A 24,099-nucleotide genomic window follows, 5' to 3' on the forward strand; every position below is an offset into this window, starting at 1 on the left:
CAAACATTTGGCTTCTAGATAGCAAGACATAAGAATTCTTCAATGGGGAATGCTTATGCTATCATAGTGTGAAGTCCTACCGATGTCCATCCTATCCCTGGACATAACATTCTCATTAGGTGGTGATGCCTAAACATCTAAATGTGAGTCGTATGCTCTGATACTAATTGTAAGGATCGGTGATACCCTAAGAGGGGGGTGAATTAGGGATTATAAAACTATTATCTCAAACTCAAAAACATAGATCTAAATTAATTTCTATCTAAATGTATTCTAAATTTATCTAGTATTTCTACTCCACCGCAATAAAATTTTGCATCATAGGAACTAAACCTATAAACTACACATGTCAATTTTAGGAAAGGTAAATGCAGAATAGTAAATGTAAGAAGTAAATGCAGAATGTAAAGTGCAGAGATAATGCAAACTCGGTACGATGACCTTTTCCTATGGTATCGATGAGTTGCCGCTCATACCTAATCCATGTTGGAGCCCCTTGCAAAATTAAAGCTCCCTGATTGGCTCACTCCATGGATAGTCGTTAGAGCTCCACACATGTCAGTGGGTCTCCTACTAAACCTCTCCTATGAGCTCACCACCATATCCACTAAGGCAGTACTTTGCCAATCTGGCATGGTGCATTCCAACTGCTCATAAGGCTTACAGCTGCTCCATAACCTCCCCGGAGGGTCTCGCAAGACACAAACATCACCAAGTCATCTAAGATCAGCAAACACCAAGAGTTACAAGTGTGGATCACTCACTTGATCTAACTCTTGGCTAATCACCTAGCTAGATGTATACTAGGTCTAAACTAGCCCTAATCAAGTCTTTGGCAAGAGGTCTCAAATATATATATATATATATATATATATATATATATATATATATATATATATATATATATATATATATATATATATACTCCTAGATATATATATTCATCGGGCATGCCTAGATATTGTGAACATAGGATGATTCAGGTGAACATAGGATATTCCGGTGAATACTCTAGTGAGTGTAACTTTAACGGTCCTGAAACTAGTTGTTACTTGTATAGTCTGTGAATTAGAAGTTCTATTGGTTTTCAACCCTTAGCACCAGAACATCTGGTGTGTATAGCATAGCAACTCATGGCCAAACCATATCTCTATACAAATACTCCGATGAATCCTCCTTTGATCACTAGAACGTCTAGTTCACTTCTTTTTGTGAACATTGGAGTATTGTATATAATTTCTAGAAACTTATATTTCATATTTTGGCCATAACATTTTGCTTAGGACTCCTCTTTTAGTGATCTTGAACTTATGAAAATATTATGAAGTGTTCTACAACTTTTATATTGACCACTTGAGCTGAAAAATCTTTTTTGAACACTGGAATATCCGGTGAAGCATCAGATCATCAGTTGAGTGTAGCTCTAGAAAATTTCCATCTATATTTTATCTATAAATTTTCCCTCTGGACTCTGATTTTGAGGATCTTAGACTATATGAAAAGGTTCTAAAGAGATCTACATGATTCTACTGAAAAATTGAGCTCAAAGCCATTCTATGAAAATCAAATTGACGGGGCATATCTAATTCATCTCTTGGTCCTGACTTCGCTTATTTTTGTTTCGGCTTCAATTCTAGATATCTAAGGTCTTCCTCTTGATCTATTAGGACTAGATAACCCTAGTGTACATCATCACTAGACTATTAGTCTAAAGACATTAGATCAAGCTACTAAATCAAAATCTCTCTTTGTAGTATGATCAAAGGGAACCAACGTATCTACACAAGTGATGTTGTCAACTCCATAATCACTTGTCTAAGAAATAGTCCTTATATCTTCACGAAGCACACCCCCACAAGCCCAGAAAAATTAAGATTTTGACATCCTTATGGGGTGAGTGGCAAAAAATTTATCATGCTGACCCATTTATCAGTGACTCAGATGACCTCATATATCAGTGAGAGCGATGAAGGAGCACTTCATTAGAATGGTAAAAAAAATAAATGGCCCCACAAGCCCTAGCAAGGAGCGTGAGGTTCCTTCGTAGCAGCAACAACAAACTCGCACAAGGAAGCATCCAATACTCTCCCTACATGATCCGACGGGGGGGGGGGGGGACTCTAGGTTTTCAAGGGTTGGCAGGGGAGGAGGTGCAATCAGTGAGGAGCTGTCGAGGGAGCACCTGGGAATGGACTCCCGGGTCACTCACATGTCTAGGGAGCAAACTCCGTTGGTAGATTTGGTTTCTATCAGTGATTCAAGGTTTCTTCCTTCTTCTTTTTTACTTTTCCTTCTTCTATAAAATATGTGGTTGTTCAAAAACCGTTCTTCATTTGGGTTGTGTTGTCGAGTTTTGATTTGTAATAAAACATCAAATCTACATTCTTTCCTATTGATGCGTGTACATGTGTCTAACAATTGATCCCGAACTGCAGTTCTTTTGCAAATGCCATGGCATTATCGTTTGTATGAGCTTTTACCGAGTTTATCCAATGGGTATGGGCAAATCTGGGGAGGGTATAAAATGGGTAACAGAGCCATGGGTTTGGAGGTGGGTAAGAGTGGGTGTACCCAAACCCTCCCCAATAATGCAACCCTCTCCACAAGTCCAAAATGGTGGGACTGGGGACCTTAAGCAATTGATGATTGCCTCCAAACAGAAAGGCCATTTCGGCTTACACAATGGACCTAGGATGTACAACAGGATTGTTGTCAACCCGAATATCCAAAGTGTGTTGTTGTTCGATTTGTGATTAAGACGTACAGTGCAATAACTTGAAAGAGCAATGTCTTGTTGATTGTTGTGATTGTAACATGATGATTAGTCTTAATTTTGTGTCCAAGAGACAAACTAGGAATGCATTAGTGTGTTCATACCGTGCATGCATCATGCCTCCTTCAGTAAGCATTATTTGCTAATTCAAATTATTTTTTAGGTAATAGTTGTCACAGTATTTTATTTTATTTTCCTCCAAGAAAAGTTTTGAATATGAAATTATAATTACAGGATTGTAAGATGAAGAATGTATTACCAATTTGTTTTATAAAATTTGATAATGATTTTGCATGCAAATTAAAACAGTTTACATGTCCACACTAAGGGACTGTTTATTTCAACTATGGCTTTTGAAAAAGTTGATTCTGGATTGTGAATTTTAAAAAAACTGATTGTGAGATTAGCTTTTGATGTGAATGAAGTGTGTGTATATATATAATATCCTGTTGTTAGCCTCACAAAATCATCACTCATAATCCATAAAAGCACCTTCAGATCAGCTTTTCAATTCTAGTTATAAAACCATCTTTTGATTCTTAGAATTGCTTTCCAGAATCAGCATGTTTGTTTCAGCTTTTGATTCTAGGGGCAGAATCCAGAATCAAAAGCTAAAACAAATATGGCCTAAGCTAAAGTACGGATTTTATTGGAATAAGGCTGCCACCCATAATGGTTTATTTTCTACTGATCAATATCTAACGTTCAACTTAGGTAATGGGATTTTTCTAAACCTAATTTATAAGCTATATGGGCCTACTTTTTTTTTCTAATTCACTACTTGCTTCAGCCGTTAATTTTTGGCAGACATATCTGCTGCAAAACTTGAAGCCATGTTTGATGATCTAAGGCTACAATTCACTTGCCAACCAAATCTCGACCAACATTCTTAGAAATGCACAACATGCTGCTAAGATTTCTCTTATTGCTTCCATCACCATTTCTAGCTTTCGGAGTTTATTGCTTCCATCACCTCTTATTGAATTGCCAGGATTTTTACGACATACCATTTTAATGTTGTAAACAAACCTTCAAAAAAAAATATACATAGGATACACATGATTAATGAAACCAAATTTGTAGTATGAGTTATGTGAAGCTACCTTTCCACATAGTACGCATCATGGTACAAAATAGTACCACCAATTTGTAGTTGGGTAATAAGATGAATCAAGTGTATCATAACATCAAAAAAAGTTATGAGAATATAGTCTCTAAGATGGACAATGTCTCATCAATTTTCTGCCTCAACGTTTGCATCATTAGTCATATACAATGCTTATGCGAATTAAATGTTTTTATGCAAAAGCTTTAATAATAGTGGGATGACCAAACATGGAGAGAAAGAGAGAGGTGTGAGAAAATAATCAAATTTTAGAGTTTGTGCTTAAGTCCAAACTGTAGATTCCAAATAAAACTCAAAGGTCCACTAATACATGTCAAGTGGTCGAACTTTAGTACAGCATTGCTTCTATTAATGTAGGGAGATCACTTACAAAGAGGAAATTGGCATTGCCTAGTTTAAAGTAAGCAAAGGAAGAACGTACGCTCACTCATTCGCTTGGTTGTCTCGCCATTGCAAGCCTGAACACAGCGTGTACACTGAATGATCCTATGATTTTGCATCTAGTTTTGTGTGCGAAGTTGCACCTTCTTTATGCATCTCAAAACTATGAGTGGTAACATGGTACCTAATTCAACAGTATGCAAAGAAATGTTTAATATTTATATTTGAATTGTTGTAAGTGTTGTATATTTTAAAGTAATACATGGAAAATAAATATGTTTCATTATTTTGATGCATTAATTTTGAACAGCATCATGGTTCAAACGATTTTCATATTGGGAGAAAAAATGTATTTAAATGATTGATTAAGCAATTAGAACTAAGGCCATATGGGCTGGTGGATCTTGTCTGAGCCAGGGAAGCGGAATACAAGGCAGAATTAGGGTGTCGGTCTAGCCGTGAGCTGCAGGAACCACCAGCGGTCAAAGCCCCCGACAACCAGGAGATGACCCGAAGAACATTGGAAAAGATTACTCCTAATTTCACAGCATCTCCATTTTATGATTTGGGTAAAAAAAAAATCCAGTCCTTGTGGGCTTTCCCCCGGCTACAATTGTTACACAACAAAACTTTATCTTCATCTCAAAGAAAAATCTTTCTCCAAATAAAAATATTCCGTAGCATCTCTGTTTCACAGAGGGGCAGGTGCGTGTTAATTCTTTGACAATACTATAGAAATTATATTGTTTGGTGTAAATCCCACGTGTTCTAAACATGTGAAAGATCAATGACTTTAGTATTGAACCAATGTGATTCTGATAATTAATATCAATATAGTCAATGAGAATGTTAAGTCTCATGGATGTTATGTGAGACTTAGGTTCTAAACACCTCAAAGGAATGAACATAAAAGTCAAAAAAGAGTTTCATGAAGATATAATGACCTATTGTTTAGACAAGTGATTATGGTGTTAGAAGCATCACTTGTGTAGACAGATTTGTTATTGTCGATGATTGGTGAATTGCCTATCTTACGAATTTGTAGAATAAATAGAGGGTGCTTTGAGTAGATGAATCAAAGGAACATATAGAGAAGGTTTTAGACAGGTTTGAACCTCCCTTAGGATACTAATTCTACGTCATGTTTGTCTTGTATTGATTTGAGACTATTACAAGGGGGTGCGTGGCTAGCCTAGATATATCTAACATAGTCGAACAACATGTAATGACTTATAGTCGTCTATCGCTTGTTAGCTTATGTCCTCCGCCGGGTCCTCATGCTCTGTATTTATAGGGGCATCGTACGTCATCTGTAGTCTTCCTTCTTATTTTGGAAATAAACTTCCCTATTTATGGGATACCCTGGGTACATACGGGTAGTTTCTATTTATCTAGGGATCCTCTTCCTTGACATAGGGTTATGCCCTGAGAATTTCAGGAAACCCCGGGATATCCGGATATAGTAGTTACCCAATAGTCATCGTCAATTTTCTTTGGCTGTACTACGAAATAGAATTTGGACTTAGTAGCTTGATCTATTGTTTTAGATTAGTTACCCAGTAGGTGATGCACACTAGTATTGGCTAGCTCTAATAGATCAAAGGAAGAACCCAAGACATCAGAGAAGCAAAGCCGAGACAAAGTAAGGTATGAATTGTACTTGTCCCGTAAATTTGAATTTGGTAAAATAGTTTTATGCTCAAGATTTTAGTGGAGATACATAGAGCTCATCACAAGCTTTTCATAGAGTCTAAAATCATTAAAATTAGAGTCTAAAGCGAAAAGTTATGACCAAAATATGGATTGCAAATTTTTCATATAGTCACCATATGATGTAGTGAATAGAATTTGAGCTATAATAGATAGTTTCTCCTCTCCAATGGCTAATTTTAGGGTTGACTTTATAAATATCTCTCCACCCGGCCATTTAAAGTTCCTAGAGCTCAAGGGAAGGTTCATATAAATATTTGGAGTTCCTTAGCCACCAAGTAAAAATATTCAGATATCAAGATAATCAGTACAAGATTAAGGACCTCATTAGTTCTAATTTAGGTCTAGTGTGAATTTATATAGGTGATTAGCCTATAGTCAATTAAGTGAGTGATCCACACTTGTTACTCTTTATGCTTCCCAGCACCTAGGCAGCTTGGCGGTGGCGTTGTCTTGCAAGACCCTCTGAGGAGGTTTTGGAGCAACTGCAAGTTTTGTGAGCAGGAGAAATGGCTCATGATGGAGTGACAAAGCATTATCATTGTGAAGATGGCGACAAGCATCCCGGGTGAGTCCTAGTGATAGGTCGATACCTGGCTCGCCTTCTCAAGCTGGGTCCTCCACAGTCGTATACTCCCAGGCACTAGAAATCCTCGACCTCAGGGGACATAGGCACCGCTTGTGGAGAGCTCTAACAGCTAGAATCCTTGGAGTAGCCGACCAGGGAGCTTGGCTCTTATGAGTAGTAACTCATCGATATCACGGAAAAAAGTCATCGTGCCGAGTTTGCACTCTTTAACTCATTTACACTTGGCACTTATTTATTGGACTATTTAATTTAGCATTTAACTTTCCTAGAATTGGCATGTGTAGTTGGTAGCATTGGAACTACGGTGCAAAAACTTTGTTGCGTTAGAGTAGACGCACTAGATAAATCTAAAGTATATTTAGATAAAAACTAATTTAGGTTTATCTTATTGATTTAAAACAATTAATTTTAGAATCCCTAATTCATCCTCTTTTAGGTATCACCGGTCCTTACAACATGCCCTGATAGAATAAACTTCTTGGTATGGAGAAAAAACAAAGGGACTTGGAGGGTTAAATTCCAATAGGAAAATTACTTATAAGATCTTTTTTTTGTTCAAGTACCTTTGGACAGAGAAATTTGTTATGGTGGAATTTCGGTGAAGTTATGCAAATCCTGTGTATTCCTTTGCTAAATGAAGAATGAATTTACAACCTCCCACTCGAGCAATGGGTTGAGAGTTTGAATCCCAGCTTACCTCCCTCTTTAGTTTTCAAAATTTTCTGAGACTGGCAAGTTGCTACACATAGGAGGGAGAAAATTTAAACTGCGTTGCTGGGGATCCATCTCAAAATCTGCATGACTCAGAACAAACACCTTTACCAGTCACCTGAAGGCTATTTTGTGTTGATTGTATAGAACAGGGGCTTTAAATCCTTTTAAAGATTAATAATTCAATTTTTTTCTCAAACAATTTCGACTGGAATTAGGAACGAAAACCCAAAATTTATGAATTCCAATCATTCCGATGGTGCATGAAAATAATAAAAAAGAGGGTTTTAATCCCTGCTTTGTCATTTCATTGAGATGGACTATTTTGTAGGAACTGTTGGGAACGGGTACACTACGCTAGCGTAAAATAAAAGTTTTACCATGTTCATCAAGGAAACCATGCAAGTAGTGAATCATGAATCATTACCACTAGACGTGTAGTGCAACAGAAGAAAAGTTGGAGCAGTTTAGTCCAAGGTCGTGCGTGTCGGTGTAGAGGAATTAGTAGTCGTCATGAACCGATCATCTCTTCCTCACATCCTTGTTGTTGATCAACACGGCAGCAACACAAGCAGTGCCTCATAACATTTATATCTAAAGTGAAAGTCTCATTTCCCTTCTTTTTCTTAAGCTCTTCCAAGTACAACTTGCAGTTTCTTTGCCAATGACCAGTCTTGTGGCAGTGGTGACATGCATTACCAGCAGCACAACCAGCCTTGGACTTTCCAACAGGCTTTTGCTTTGAGCTTGAGATCTCATCTGAAGCCTCAACCTTGATATTGTGGTTTCTCTTCTTACTATCCTTCTGAACCATCATCGCATGATTGATACTCTTTTTAATACTCTCCTCCATTGTTTTCAAGTATTCCATGTAATTCAATCATGCTTTTCTCCATGCTATTCATATGAAAGTTCATAATGAATGACTCGACGCTCGAAGGGAGTGACTGTAGAATCACATATGTAGCCAACTCTGAGCTAAGGGGAAAATCAAGCTTTTGCAAGCTCTCAATGTAACCAATCATCTTGATCACATGAGAATTGACTGGACTGTCTTCTGCCAGCCTGTACATAAACAAAGACTTTTAGATGTTGAACCTTTGAGCCCTAGCTTGGTTCTCAACATGCCACAAAGTCCCAGAATCATATCGTGATCATTCATATTCTCATATTGCTTGTGAAACTCAGAGGTCAATGAGTTTATCGAGTTTATGAACATGTTTTAGTTCTATTGAAAAGGTTAAAAGAAGTTGGCGTCCCTCAAAAAGAAAGGAGAAGTGGCATGAAAAAACTCAGTAAGGTTTAATTAATTTTACTTTTGAACTTGAGTTTAGGAATATCGTACTGTTAAGATGGATGCATTTTGATAGTCTTGTTGATGTCTCAGTGCTCAAAGTATCTTTTTAGAACAAAAAATTGAGAGACACAATCACTCACGGACACCGGAAATAAGAGCAGAGTTGTTTGAGCCCGGAGTCTCCGGGTTAGCCCGGATACTCCAGATTCTGTTAGTGTCCCGGAGTCTCCGAGTAAGACTTCGAGAAAAGGTCTCTGTTTGGCTTAAGGTCTGAGCCCGGAGTCTCCGAGTTAGCCTGGATACTCCGGATTTTGGTGGTGTCCCGGAGTCTCTGAGTGAGACTCCGAGAGAGAGTCTTTGTCTGGGATAAAAGCCTGAGCCCAGAGTTTCTGGGTTAGCCCGGATACTCTGGATGCTGTTAGTATCCTGAAGTCTCCGAGTGAGACTCTGAGAAAGAGTCTCTATCTGTCGAAGGTGCTAAAGCCAGAGTCTCCGAGTTGGTCCGGAGTCTCCGGATCCTGATGCTTTCGGACCCTCCGGGCATCCTCCGGACTGAGTTCTTCGCTGTTTCACAAGTGTTACCTGGAGTCTCCAGGTGAACCCGGATACTCTGGGTCAGTGTAAAGTCCTGTAACGGCTAGTTTCTGACAGGGTTGGTACGTGTGTTTCTGTGCTACCTAGAGTCTTCGGGTGAACCCGAATACTCCAAGTCTGTTCGAAAAGCATTGTAACGGCTAGTTTCTGGAGGAAGGGTATAAATATCTCTTCACCCCCTCCATTCAATGCTGCTGAGCTACTTGTGAACAAACCTCCTTAAAAGCATTCAATAGCCCTCCCAAACCCCTCTATTGCTTTGATCTTTGTAGGATTTGAGAGTTAGGGTTTGGGGCGTGAAATCTAGAGCAAGAGAGCAAAAAGCAAATCTTTGAGCATTTGAGTTCTTTGCCAAGTTGTGATTTGCACTCTTTACTCTTGAAGCTTCGTGCTTCTAGATGGCAAAAAGTCACCCGTAGAGCACCCAATTTTTGTGGAGTGCCACGGGAAGTTTGTATCACCCGTGATTTGAGTAAGAACCCTAGCTCGATCTTTGTGGTCGTTTAGGTGAGGATAGGGTTGAAAAAGACCCGGATCTTTGTGAGCTATTCAACAGAGACGTAGGCACTTCTTTGTGAGGTGGCCAAACTTCGGGAACAAATCTTGTCTCCATTTACTGTCTTGCACTTTACTCGTTCAAATTGATATTTGGGGATTTGCCCCAATATTGTTACTTGTGAGTATTTGAGTGCAGATTGTTGTTGAAAAGGAGCATATACATCTTATAGAGCATGTGGTAACTCATAGAACAAATTAGACTTGCTTAGATTCATTTTGATTTCGAGTTCCTGTATAGTCCGGATAATCCAGGTGAACTCGGATACTCCGGAACCCAGAGTATCCAGATTGAGCCGGAGTTTCCGGACACTGTCTGATCCACTGCAAAGTTTTATTTTCCAGAAATGACTATTCAACCCCCCTCTAGTCGACATCAAGTACTTTCACCCCTCTGCATTTATACGGGGCGGCGGCTCTCGGAAATGGCTCTTCGACTGACGCCATGGCACGACCCGAGGCCACGATCTCCTGCTTTACAATCACATTGCATTTTATGTCAAGCGCATGTGGGAACAGTTGGAGCAGTAATTTAGGGAACTCGGCGCACCATGCCGTTATACGCGTGCATTTAACCAATGTAATCATGATCTCCTGTCTGGTAAGGTATTCTCACCACTACCCAAAATCTTCGTTGCGACAGTCCAACTTTTGAACCCAGTCAGCAACAAATCCTATTTCCCCCATCATTTTGCAAGAATGGGATGATACTTTTGGCCAGCCTAGGAATCCTACTTGGATAGAATGCCTTCTCGAGGACTTGCTTGAGAATTCAGAGGCATTCGAAACCCCGAATAGATGACCTGAGGACCCCAAAGAACCCGGTTAGATACATAATCCTAATCGGGGACTCGAGTTCTACTCGAAGACGTGGTCGGTCAAAATGCTAATATTTGTTGACCAATTGACCCATCGAAATCTTCTTTCACGTGCTGATGGGGGGGCTTGACGATGACTAGCGGGTAACTACCATATTGAAAGGACACTGATGTCGCATAGAGGGGGATGAATAGATGATTATTCTAAAAACAAAAAAGGTTTGCAGAAGCAGGGGTCGGAACTTCCAGGTTCAATCCGGAACTATATTCCCCCTGTTGCAGCCAGCTCCTCCACCTACTGCCTCTCTCTTGCCCTGACCCCGCTCTGAGCCACTATTCCACTTCAGCCCCTAATGGGATGGTAAATGCAACTATTTTTACTTGTCGATGGGCATATGTTGGTATTTGCAATTTTTTTTTAAAATCATCTATGACACAATGGTGATGTAGAAATCAGGCGCACTGCAGCATGATCAGAACAATCCGTTTCTAATCAAATGGTTCGGAAGGAACCCAATTTACAGTTGATGTAGCCCCCACCCTCAAGCTAAGGGAAATTTGATTATATGTCCCAAAATTGATCAACCTTTGATGATACATCTGAAGTTGATCATCTTTTGATTATATATTCTAAAAGAACTAGTTTGTAATAAAATTTCGTATTAAATAAGAGATAAAGAATAAATTTTGTTACAAACTAATCTATATAAGTCATACATGATTAAAAAAATAATCAACTCCACACAATTATCAAATGTTAATCAACTTTAAAAGTAATAATCAATTTTCCGCAAATCCAACGACAGGGAGGAACCATCTTTGACCCTTGAAGTTTGGTCCTTGACGGCGTCCCGTCCCTCAACGTTAGGCTAAACCCAACGAATTTCCTTCGGGGACGAAAATCCCGTCGTGAAGGGATTTTCGTTCCCTTCAGCGTTTCAACGGTTTCCCTTCACGGTTCCCTTTACGACGGGATTTTCAGGGTCATTCCCTTCAGAACGGGATTCTCTCTCCTTTCCCTTTGCGATTCTCCTCGAATGGAAGCTGTTGCAGATGAGAGAAAATAAAGAGAATAGGAACGATAAAGGGAATAAAAAAGGGAACGAAATGAAGGGAATATAGTTGGAGATGGTCTTAACTGCCGTTACCTGCTCCTCCATGCCGGGCCGTCGCAAACCGTAACGACCGTTAGACCATCCCCAACCATATTCCTTTCATTTCGTTCCCTTTCCGATTCCCTTCCCCGTTTCTATTTCCTTTATTTTCTCTTTATCTTCAACAGCTTTCGTTCGAGGGGAATCGCGAAGGGAAAGGAGAGAGAATCTCGTCTTAAAAGGAATGACCTGAAAATCCTATCGTGAAGAAAATTGTGAAAAAAAATTGTTAAAATATTGAAGAGAACGAAAATTCTTTCGTAACGGAATTTTGATCATCGAAAGAAATCCGTTAGAGAAACAATAATCGCTTCACTACAGGATTTTACTCCTCCGTCCTCCCGTTCCTGTCCCGTCCAACCCCACCCCCGGCGGACACGGATCCTCTGCATTAATGATGATTAATGCAGAGGATTACTGTTTGCACAGTAATATAAGGCTGCTGCTACAGTTCTCTGCATTAATTAATCACTGTTTACTGCGTATACTGTAGCTACAGTGCTCGATTCTACCGTAACAAGAATTTGTACTGTAGCATCAGGTACTGTAGCGATCGATCCAATCCATCCATCTCTAAATCAAGGGCTGTGGAGTGCTCCTAATGTACTCCACTGTAGCTCTCTGCAGTTGCCAGTGGCAACTGCAGAGGATCTGTGTCCCCCCCGGCTGTTACCACCTCACTGCTACGGTACGGTCAATGTCAGTCAAAAGCTCCCCCTCCTCTTCCCCTTCTCACCCACCTCTCGAACCCTCCGGCCCTGCAAACCCTAGCTTCCCTTCCCGAGCCTTCCATGGCCGACGGCGATCCGGAGGCGGTCCCGTCCGAGGGGAATCTCCCAGCCCCGGAGGCGGCGGCGGCAGAGGTGGAGGAGACGCGCCCGCCGCCGGCGGAGCCCCACGGGGAGCCGGCAGACGAGAAGCGCCCAGCCCCTGAGTCGACGGCCGAAGTGGAGACGCCCCCGCGACAGGAGCCCCCCGGGGCGCCGCCGAGTCTCCCCGCGGACCTGGAGAAGAAGGCGAAGGCCGAGGCGAAGAAGATTAAGGAGGTGAAGGTGGAGGCGAAGGAGATGGAGATAGGAGCGAAGGACAAGGTGGAGAAGGAGAAGAAGAAGAAGGGGAAGGTGGAGGCGGAGGCAAAGGAGACGGAGGTGAAGGTGGAGGGGAAGGAGAAGGGGGCTAAAGCGACCCGGCGGCCGGCTGGGGCCAGCGCGGACGCACCCATCCTCGCGGTGCCGGTGGTTGCCGTCCCGTGCTTCATCGCGCCTCCGGGGTTCACGGTGCGTCTGCCGGTCATCTCTCTCTCTCTCTATGGGCCCTGGATGTGGTTTTGATGGTTTAGGTGCATGCAGTTCGGACGCTCCATTCTCGAAGCGCACATTTGCGAGTTGATTCATAGGTGGAGTAGTTGATTTCATATCCTAGTTAGCCTATCAGAACTGATGCTAAATCATAGCATGATGTCACCTACGATGGCATGTGCTGGAAATGGTGCCCGCTAGTGCGGCCATACTTTAGGTCGCTGGTTGCATTTATGCAGATTCTTCATATTGTACTGGATTGGAATTACAAATTTCTAGGTATATAATCTCGAGGAGGCTTGACATTGGGGTGATGCTATTGGTGACACGCCTTAACTCGTGTTTTAACCGTAGCTGCATATTACTACAGTTCTTTTTTGTTGCAGTTGTATTGCTTTGCTATCTTCTGACATTTAGTGCCCGAGTGATTAGTAAAGTCTCATGTCGGGGCTTTGGGCATCTTTGTAATGAGGACTTGGAGTTCCTTGGAATTAATTCGCATGTGACCAAACTGATAGCTCGTTTGTGTTCTAACCTTGGTACTGAATCAGAACTATAATGAATGGCAACATGATGACTTATATGTGATAAAATAAAGAAATTTGGATTTCCTAATATTCTTAGGATTTTTCTTGTGCAGTTATTCAGGTAGGGCTTGCAATTATCTTGCAGATCCATTGTCAATAATTTATTGCTGGCAGTTAATTGATTTTCTTGCAACATTTTCAATCATCATTTTGTCATCTTTTTTTTATTTTACTGCCCCACAGGGTAGTTGGGTTCAGCTTGGAACTATGGATTTTTTCCCCAAATTTGAATCCAGGTGATACGTAAGAAATTTTCTGCATTTAGAAGTGTTAGTAAGAAACCATATTTGTTTGTGTGTTTTTTTATGTTGGGTGGGGGTGGGGGGTGTATGCTGGAAACATCTAGCTATCTGTTGTCGAACGAAAGTAACAAAAAAACATTGCTAGCTTTAACATACATAAACAAGTATGTCATGTCTGCAGAGCAAAACATACATAAACATGTTTTAAAAAAGTAATACATGTTACAATAATTCTTATTGAAGTTTAATATTCCTTAAAGTGTAACATAACAGCAATCCAGGCAGTGTTCTCAAAACGGGTATACTCGGCCATATTCAAGCAACGGGTGCCTCTACTAGAATCAGCGGTTAGGCCAGAATGCCAGATTATGCCCTGGTTATACTTTATAATCAGGTGTCGGTCCATTACCGATTACAGAGTTTTAGAACCTTGAATCCAGGCACTAACTTTTATGGATTTGAGCATGCAACTTAATATTATAGATGTCATTCGAAGTTCTTACACAATGTAAATAGTACTATGTTATTCTAGGATGCTATCTGTGTGTCTGAATCCTAGTGGTTCTCGTTAAACATGAAGATAGTGGTTCTCGAATCGAGTCCATTACATGTCGGATCACTTTGTCATCTTCTATTTCATGTGGTAAAGGGCTGGATTAATCTTGTTCAACTTATCACAGGTATCCTAGATTATTGTGTTTTTTGGGTAGTACTTCACCGTAATTTGAGGTTCAAGAACTCTGTCATTGATGATATAGGATATTAAGCTTTCTTGCCTATAGCTTGCCACATAGGATCTTACTATAAATGCACTGCTGCACTGCATGTCAACTTTCTACGGACTATCATCTCTTTCCCAGCTCTATATAATGATTTCTTTTGGTGGATTTCTTACATTTTCAAAATTCTATTCTTTTGTTTTGAAAATTAGGGCCATTTTGCGATGAGTCATCAGGCAGCTTTGGCTAGTGTTACAGCTCAGGCGCATATGCAGTTGCAATCACCGACCTCGTCTGCATGTTCAGAAGCACCGTCAAGTCCGTTTTATATAACACCTAAAGCTCTAGCACCACTGCAGCAAGCACTGCCAGTAACTGAGGGAAGTGTCTGTAGACCAATCGCTGACAAGTCATCTTCGCATCACCATGTTGTAAATATGGTGGCTGATGGCTTCAACTGGAGGAAATATGGTCAGAAGCAAGTGAAAAGTAGTGATAATTCCAGGAGTTACTATAGATGCACGAACTCAGGTTGTTTGGCTAAAAAGAAGGTTGAGCATTTTCCTGATGGTAGTGTTGTGGAAATTATATACAGAGGAGCGCATAACCATGAGCCCCCACAAAAGACCAGATTTTCTAAAGAAAGAGTGACTCCTATTGGTGTTCCCTCTGGAGACGAAACCTTGCGACTTGTGAACACAGAAATTTTAGAGTCCCGGACACCTACATATAAATTAGACCAGAGTGCTGTCTCTGAAACTTCTGAGCAGCATCTCTTTTGCTCAAGTGATTGCGAAGGGGATGCTGGTAACAAATCTGAGGATGAACATCCTAGTGCAGAGCCCCAGCCGAAGCGAAGGTCATTTTACTGTTGGACTATTTGCTTCAATCATGTTTCTGTGATTAGTTCTTCTTACCTTTTGTTTCCTCCATTTTGTTCTTTGAGCAGGGCGGTTGAAACCACAACACCTAACCTAACCCCGGTTCTCAGAACTGTTCGAGAGCAAAAGATTATTGTGCAGGCTGGAAAGATGAGCGATGGATACAGATGGCGTAAGTATGGACAGAAAATTGTGAAGGGAAATCCGAACCCCAGGTGGGTGCTGCTATCTCACACCCATAGTTACTGCTGTTACATGATTGCTACTTTTATTCTAGGTCAATTTTATGATAAGCACTTAAATATCAATTCAATCACAGCATTGCAGAACAATGTTACGCTCTGCTATTTTATAGTTATTTTTCCAACCTGTGGTCATATTTAGTATTTGTACTTGTATTTGTATTTGTATTTTGCCACTATAGAGGCTTATGATCCTCTTATGGATCATTATGCCTTTTCTTTCCCTGAGCCGTACTAGGTTTGGATTATTCTGGTCTCAACTTCTGGGTGATTGGTTTCCGTTGAGCCTTTGGGTAGTAGTGATGCTTTGATAATTTAAAATAATCTTTTGTCCCCAAAGCTTCAAATTGACTGCAGTATTTGCACAAATTACATCTGATGGTGCTTGTGGAAACAGAATGCCTGATGCAACGCCATCAGAAGTCACATTGTGCAGTAATTTTCTCTGTATCATATGTGTATTGAAACAATAAAATATTAAAAAAAATTGGCAGCATGTTTTGTTGTGATCACAAAGGTCATATTTATTTGTATTACCATATAATAGTAACACCTACAAAACTATCCAGAAAGTTCCTTTGAAGTTTAGAAGACAAATCTATTGAGACACTGTTTATGTGATTGAAGCAATATAATGATTAGTGATTCTTGGTGAAAATTTGCAATCTTTGATATAGAAGTGCATATTAGGCCTTATGATGAGACATTGGTGATCATGCTGCACCTATACCTGTAGTGTGCTGTCGTTCGACCTCGCGTTGAGTTTGGGATCAATACATTGATACGAGGGTAGTGCTTAGTGGTAATTTTAAGGGATGGGAGCAATAGCAATGCGCTGTGGAAACTGTTGTACTAGATGCATAGGTGGACCGTGGGGGCACAATTGAAACCTGGTGAGAAACTTCCATTGTGCAGTCAACATTTCTTATGAAAACTTAACCCATAGTATTATTGTTTCGTTGATTGGTGTCCCGTTATTGATTTGTGCTTGAGATGAAACTTGATTTATCGTTTGTTCCAGTCTGCAATTTTTTTCTTTTCAGTAGAATCATGCCTATGTCAAAGGATCACAAGTTCTGCACACACCTTTGTTAGCTGTCTTTTTATAAAGAGGCTACAAGTATTAAAATATGTTACAGCTTACAAATTTTCATTGAGTACTATAGCTATGAAATAAGAAATTATCACTGGTGCAGTACAATTAATGGTGCATTGCAAACAAAAAGTTAAAGGGTGAAGATACAAATCCATCAACTGTACAGCATATCACATCCAAAATTTAATTAGCCAGCATTTTAAGGTCCATGAAACCAGTTCATTAAGATTTACGGTATGCATTCTTTCTTTAAACCTTGTTTATTTTGCGCTTCCCATATGTCCTGTTTTACTAGGTATTGTTTTAATTAATTTGATTTCTGAGTCAACCTCTGCAGGAGTTATTATCGCTGCACACATGGTGGATGTCCTGTCCGTAAGCATGTTGAGAAAGCACCAGACGATGTAAACAATATCGTAGTGACTTATGAAGGTAAACACAACCATGATGAACCATTTAGAAGCAGCAGCGAGTTGAGAGACATACCAGTTCCAGTGATCGCTCCATCAGCGACAATGACCGAGCAACCCAAGACGTCGACCTCAACATCAGTGATCACTACATCAGCAAGAACCACTGAGCAACCCAACACATCAACCTCAGCATCAGATGAGAAACCTCCAGCCAACACGCAGAAGGATGCCATTGGTGAGTCCGTTAAGGATACAGATTTAGAACTTGGAGGTGAGAAGGTGCTCGAATCTGCACAAACACTGCTCAGTATCAGAACTACTACCGATGACATGAAGAATTCTGTCCTGAAAGAAACTTCTGCTGCGGTTCCTGTCCAAAACAGTTGATTCTGATGAGATAGGGTGATTCGATTGATGTATTAGTTTGTGATATTTATTGGTTTCATGATCTGTTCTTGTGTTAGCTTGTGTATGAGTTGAGGGTTGGCATTCGGCATTCTGTGGAGCACTGGCGGACATTCAACGAAGCATTAGGTTCTGAAAGCCATGACCATTTGCGTACTTGTATAGATTTTCAATTCCTAGTGTGTACAGGTACTGTATTTCTTACCGAGGCTAAGCAACAAGGAGAACAGATAACATGTGTGGGGGTGCTCTTTATAACAATTTGTGTTGTATTGTTCTAGTTCAATTTATTGCTGAGCTGATCTGAGAGATGGTGATTTTATCATTGCTATAACATCGGAATGCCATGATGCATGCAATTTGCACCATTCGTTTGCTTTGTGGATTTCCCGTATTGGAAGCATCAGTGGGGAAGTTATCAACACGCTGACATCAATGTTTTATGGTACAATATGCAAGTGGGGTTTGCTTGGTTGTCTAGTTATGGTCCAGCCTTACAATGTTTCTAGTTTGATTTTTTTTAGTGGGTTTCTAGTTTGATTTGGTTTCACGTGTTATTGGGACCACCTGCCAGAAGGCCAAACAGGGTAGAATACAAGAAGTTGAGGCCTTGAAGAGTTTTTACTTCAGCCCTGCATAAAAAGGATACCACTCCAGTCATCACTAGGGTTCACAAATGTGATGAATATTGGTCAAAAATTGCAAAATGTGACCAATTCGAGCCGCATTGAATTTCTAAACCGTGTGATTTGAAATTTGAATTAAAAATAACAAAAAATTCTAAAAATACTAGAGACAATTGTAAGACCTGTGATTTTTTTTTTCAAAAATAATGTCTTTTTGCATTATATTTCATGGAAATGAAGTTTGGAAAAAAAGAAAAAGCATACTTTAAAAAGCGTGTAGCTCGTTTAGTAGGGTTCATGCTAAGGAAAATATTAACATACAAACACATATTTTTTTGTGTATAGGGTGTACCTTAAGAGGATCTATAAAATTAGTTTCACTTCATTTAGAGTTTTATTAATCTCCCTATGATTTTTACAAATTTTACAAGCGTAAAGTGAACATGTTAAGAAAAAGCGCTATAATTAACTTTGTCATGTCTACCATTATTTTTCCTACACAAAGAATTGTTTAAGTAAACTAATAAAAGTTGTTTCACTAATTTTAGAGGTGTGATAGGTTAGTTATCAATTAATCTAGTTGCAACACATTTATACAATCCTGCATGTTACAATAACTATTTCATGAATTCATGTATTTTTGAAAGATATAGAATTATATAAGAAGACTAACAAATTTGGTTTCATGGTTTTTAGATTAGCAAAGAATTAATTATACATTCAACTAGGTTTAGCAAATACATTTGCTCATAGAAAATATTCAATATTTTTATGAGTATAAATACTTTTATCATGTAGATCATATTCAAGGAAACAAAAATTTTTGTTTCACTTGATTTGAAGCTTAGTTGAATTAGTTATTGATTTTACAAGGTTAAACTATTTTTTTGTTTTTTTTAAATTTCACTGAAATTCGAGAAATACACTCGGTAAATCAGGAAAACCGAATGGTTTTCAAGAATTCGAGCGGTTCTTAACATTGATCGAAATGGGAAGAATACGATCGCATATCAGTAGAATTCGTTCAAATATCGAGAAAACTGTTTGCATTTCGAGTTAACTATTTGAGCGCTTTTTGCCTCAATCAATCTGATTTGACTGAGTGAATTGCTCGAATTCTTCAAATTTTGGACCGTATTTCGCGCATTTCATGAAGTCGGCCAGTCCTGGTTTTCGATCCTAGCATTTGTGAACCCTGTTCATCACACGTCCTTGCATCTGGCCAGCTGGTCTCCCCTTTCTGTTGATCTTCTGATGTCTTACTGGTCATGAAATAAAGTACATGTTGAAATGAGTGACCACAAGGTATGTTCACTGTGAATCTATGTACAGAGCAACCGAGATGATCCTGTTTGCTGCTACTTCTGCGCCAGTGCGAAGCTGGGAGCAGGCTCGAAGTTTTTCACCGCCTTCTTCACGGCCTCGATGTCGATGTCGATCAGCTTCCCCGTCGCCGACGCGACCTCGGTGCAGCTGCTCTTGTCCTCCACGTACGGAAGGAACAGCCTCGCCTTCTCCTCCGAGGAGAACAAGGCCACACTGGGAAAGGAACAAACGGCAGCGCATGGCATGAGCGAAACAACCAAGCACCACAACACAATGACCGGTCCGTCGAGTTTGCTTACCATGGCTTGTCACGGGCGTTGGCGAGCTGGACGGCGGAGGTGTTGGTCGCGACGACGCCGGCGGAGTCGTTGATGAGGCAGGTGAGCTTCACAGTCAGACAATGCACGGTAAGAATCAATCTATCTCTGAACTGGAAGATTGCAGAAGTCAAGAGCCTACTTGACCAGGAGTGGTGATGAACAGGATGTTGGTGTCCTCCCCCACGATCTCCTCAATCTCCTCTCTATGCTTCTCATGGGGGATCACGAACAATGGCTTCAGCCCCTTATCATCAGAGCTGCCAAGAGACGAAGAAATCTCTCACTTGCTCATCACAATGCCAAGAAACTATCACAGTGTGGAGTGAACCTGATCCCCTTGGCTATCTCGGCCCAGTGCTCGAGGGGGAGGAGGCAGTCGTCGTCCCCCCTGGACGTCATGTTGGCGACGGAGTCCGAGGCGATGCCATGGAGGACGACGTACTTGCCCTTCTCGACGCCGGCGCGGTTGTACTTGTCCTCCACGATCGCCCGCAGCTTCTTGGAGATTGACACCCGCAGCGGCGGCGTCGGCTGCCGGGGCACGTTCTTCGCCGGCCGGCCGATCCATTCCAGCATGTCCTTGTACCTGACCACACATCCCAACAGTTTCAGTCTTTTAGACTTGATTTGGTTTAGTTTTCTATAGCCGATGACACTTTGAAAACCAATTTAATTTTATCCTTTTTAACCACAATATCAACTAAACCTTACAAGAAGGCGATGCGAGTTAGCAGGAACGTGATCATACATGTTGTACCCGCCGTCCGAGAGGTTGGTGGTCGGTGGCTTGAACATCGCGGTGAGGAACAGCCCTGCGCCGGCGCTGTTGACGTTGGGGTAAACGTAGCCGACCTTGTCGCGAGCCGACGACATGAAGAGGAAGAGCGCGTGCCCGATCCCGGCCAGCCTCGTCGATAAGATCAGATCATAATACCTATTCTGCCAGTTGCAAGAACATCATGGGATTCGTCATAATCTAGCTATAGTGTGCTACTACATAATTTGGCGAAAGCTGATCAAAATGCAGGGGATGAGCCTGCCGGAGGCATAAAAGTGACCATGTTTAGCAACATGAGAATGGCACAAATGTGACTATCCTCAAAGTTTTTGGACCTACGATGCACAATTTACTCATCAAATTTTGTTACTTCTAGTTCTAGTAGCTCCTAGGATAAATGATTGCTTATCTCAACCGTCCGATCCCGATCGAACGGTCAGGAAATCGGCCATTAGCACAAACGGTCATGCCATGGCAGAGGATCCAAATTCCAAATCCAAGAAAAGCAGGTTACCTTGAGCACGCCGAGCTGGTGGGTGTACTCGGCGGGCTCCGGCCAGTCGTCGTCGGGGTCGTAGACGTTGGCGTACCTCACGTTCTTGCACATCTCGTAGACCTGCTTCCCCCTCACCGACGCCACTACGTCGACCAGCACGCCGGGGTACCGGTCCTTGAGCAGCTGCACGACGGGGAAGAAGAGCACGTTCTCGTACACCCCGCCTGACACGACGCAGCACGCGCGACGCACGTCGCCGCGGACCTTGGAGGCGAGGCTGTCCAGCTCCGGGTTGTAGCCCTGCGGGAACCGGAGGAACCCATACGGGTTCGCCGGGTCCTCCGGCGGGCGCGGGTCCTCCTCCTGCTTCCCGCCGGAGAACGCGCCCTGGTAGTCGAACTCCTCGTCGGGGCCGTCGTCAAACGGGTCCAGCCACGGGTTCTTCTTCTTCGCCGACGACGCCACGCTGACGCGGCGCTGGCCGGCGGAGGGGAGGAGGAGGTAGCACCATTGCCGTGGCGCCCGGGGCTTCGCCGGCGTCGGCGCCATGGCCCTCGTCGTCGTGGGCGTGGCCATCGGCGTTGACATGGTTGGTGTCTGCATGGCAACCTTCCTTCTTGTTCAGTTGTTCTTGCTCTCGGGTGTGTCGATGAGCTGCTAGCTTCGGATATTGTTGCTGTTGTTGGTGTCTGTGCGTGACTGTTTCTTTTTCTTTTCTTTTTTGTTGAGAGGGTAAGGGAAGAGAGGAGGGAGAAGGGGTCTGGAAGGATTTGGGTGCGGATGTGTGGACGATAAAGTGCATGTTTTGTTTTCTTGTGCTCCTTTTCTTTTGAGTTAATTAGATATATATCATTATAAATTTGTTTTTTTAAAAATATGTCATTACAATTCATGAAATTGTATTAGTGCAATTACTATTTTGTGGATATCTGTGAATGCCACATGCATATCTGGATGCGATCCGACTGGACCACACCGTTCTCATTCTCTCGAACCCGACGAACTGTAGCCCCAATCCCCTTTCTCTTGGCGGCGCCGGAGGCGACCGACGATGGAGGTTGTCGGAGGGTTAACTCCTCAAGCGGGGATCAGGAGGGACCTCCTTTGACATTCGGCCGGGGGATGATTCTGAATCCGCTTCGTAGGTGAAATAAATGGGAGTAAATGAGATGCATGTGGAGGTGGAATGATCGGATGCAGGTAGGAGTAAATGCTCAGGGGATTTTTAGACAGGTTCGAGCCGTACTGAGCGTAACACCCTACTCCTGTGTGTATGCTATAAATGCTCTGAGAATGTCTCTCTGAGGATCTACTGCGTTACAGGAATATTTGTCTAAGTATAGAGCTTCATGCTTCTTGTTCTTCGAGACTTGTCGGTGTGTTCTGTGCTTCGGCATTGTTTTGATCTTTCCTCAACTCAACCTCACTCAACCCTCTTTCTCCGGGGAGCCCGCCCCACTTATATACCCGCCGGGGCGGTAGCGTGCACAGAAAAGATGGCGCGAGTTCCAAGACGTCATAAATGAAAAGCAACCATCATGGGCTGCTGCGCGAGGTGACGGGGAGGGTTGAAAACGCGTCCCCGTCTGATCTTGTTCGTTATCATGCCGCTTTTCCACACGTGCCGCAGGGAGGGCCCACCGGGCAGCCACCGAGCAGCCCGGTGTGCCCGCCCGGTCAGAGCAGGTCTGACACAGCAGGGCGGCAGGCGGGGTGCCTCGAGCTTTGCGACATTATCCCGAGGTGCGCCGAATGACACGCGATGGGACCCGTGCATTAAATATCCCAATACCTCCCTGCCAGGCCATGGCAGGGGCTGTCAGCAAGCGTGGGGGGAGCGGTTGGAAGTGACAGGCCACGCGCCCTCTTAAATGCAGTATCGGGCCTCTCACCAGTCGACACCTCACCGCTGGACCTCTGTGGGGACCACTAGCGAAGGACTTCTCAAGTCCTTGGGGAACTGTGAGTGCTCGGGAGCTACTGTTCGCAGCCCCGAGCACTCTCTCCCGAAAATGCACTCTCTTGGTCCTCAGGGAACCGAGTGCTTGGGGCCACTGTTCACGGCCCCGAGCACTCTCTCCCGGAACTAACTGTCTGGGTCCTCAGGGAACCGAGTGCTCAGGGGCCACTATTCGCGGCCCCGAGCACTCTATCCCGGAACTTGGCTTTTCTTGTCGTCAGGGCTGCTTGGGGATCACTGTTCGCAGCCCCGAGCACTCTCTTCTCGGTACTTGGTCTTCTCGGTTCATCAGGGAACTCGGGTACTCGGGGACCACTGTTCGTGGCCCCGAGCACCCTCTCCCGGAATTTGGTCTTCTCGTACCTCAGGGAGATAACCCCCGAGGGAGGGCGCCACGTGGCACTCTGCTGTTCTGACCTCGGGACTCAGGGAACCCTGGTTCCTGTGTCATCGACAGAGGTGATCTAAGATCCTTGGAGGTACTCATCCTCGACCCCATCTGCACCGGTAGGCACGACGGATCAAGGTGGATCTAGTGTATCTGTAGTGGGATCTCCAAAATCGTGAGTAATGAAGTCAGTCCTAATGAAGTCCATCTGAGTTCGACACATTGCATTGCCATAGGTGTAAGAATTAGGTTACTCTAGCCTGCTTTACCATATATTGTTTATGATTTCATTAGGACATGTATTTCACTGCTCGTTAGGCACCTGTTCATGATAGAGCTTCAGATCCAAAGTTTTTTCCACATAGACTCTGAAGGTAGGAAATCTTATACTAAAGGGAAGACTTGAAAATGGGTTGTGGAGTTTCAAAGTTTCTCCATAGACTTGCTTACGAAGAGATTATGCACTACTGTGGAATGGGACTCGAGCCAGACAGCTACGATTTAGTTCTTTGACAGAAGGATAGGTGAGGAGATTAGACTAGTTGATGATACACAACTGGTAGATGTGTTTGAAATGTACAAGGCAGAGATGTATATCCAACTTCTTGTAGGTG

General features: G+C 42.4%; 2 protein-coding genes across 2 annotated transcripts; one reads left to right on the plus strand and one right to left on the minus strand.

Annotated features, from left to right (window-relative positions):
* The first annotated feature begins 12,372 nt into the window (after positions 1 to 12,372).
* Positions 12,373 to 17,900, plus strand: LOC133898811 (probable WRKY transcription factor 32). The gene is made up of 4 exons (XM_062339559.1): positions 12,373 to 12,985; positions 14,767 to 15,413; positions 15,504 to 15,650; positions 17,111 to 17,900. The coding sequence occupies exons 1-4, from the start codon at positions 12,500 to 12,502 to the stop codon at positions 17,571 to 17,573; spliced, it is 1,743 nt and encodes a 580-aa protein (XP_062195543.1). The 5' UTR covers positions 12,373 to 12,499; the 3' UTR covers positions 17,574 to 17,900.
* A 1,534-nt stretch (positions 17,901 to 19,434) lies between these two features.
* Positions 19,435 to 21,884, minus strand: LOC133899078 (photosynthetic NDH subunit of subcomplex B 1, chloroplastic-like). The gene is made up of 6 exons (XM_062340000.1): positions 21,156 to 21,884; positions 20,612 to 20,802; positions 20,192 to 20,449; positions 20,003 to 20,120; positions 19,843 to 19,928; positions 19,435 to 19,756 (listed from the first exon to the last, which is right to left on the minus strand). Exons 1-6 carry the CDS (start codon positions 21,738 to 21,740, stop codon positions 19,576 to 19,578), a joined length of 1,419 nt encoding a protein of 472 aa, XP_062195984.1. The 5' UTR covers positions 21,741 to 21,884; the 3' UTR covers positions 19,435 to 19,575.
* Positions 21,885 to 24,099: the final 2,215 nt, after the last annotated feature.

Source organism: Phragmites australis, chromosome 18, assembly GCF_958298935.1.
Source record: "Phragmites australis chromosome 18, lpPhrAust1.1, whole genome shotgun sequence".
Lineage (NCBI taxonomy): Eukaryota > Viridiplantae > Streptophyta > Magnoliopsida > Poales > Poaceae > Phragmites > Phragmites australis.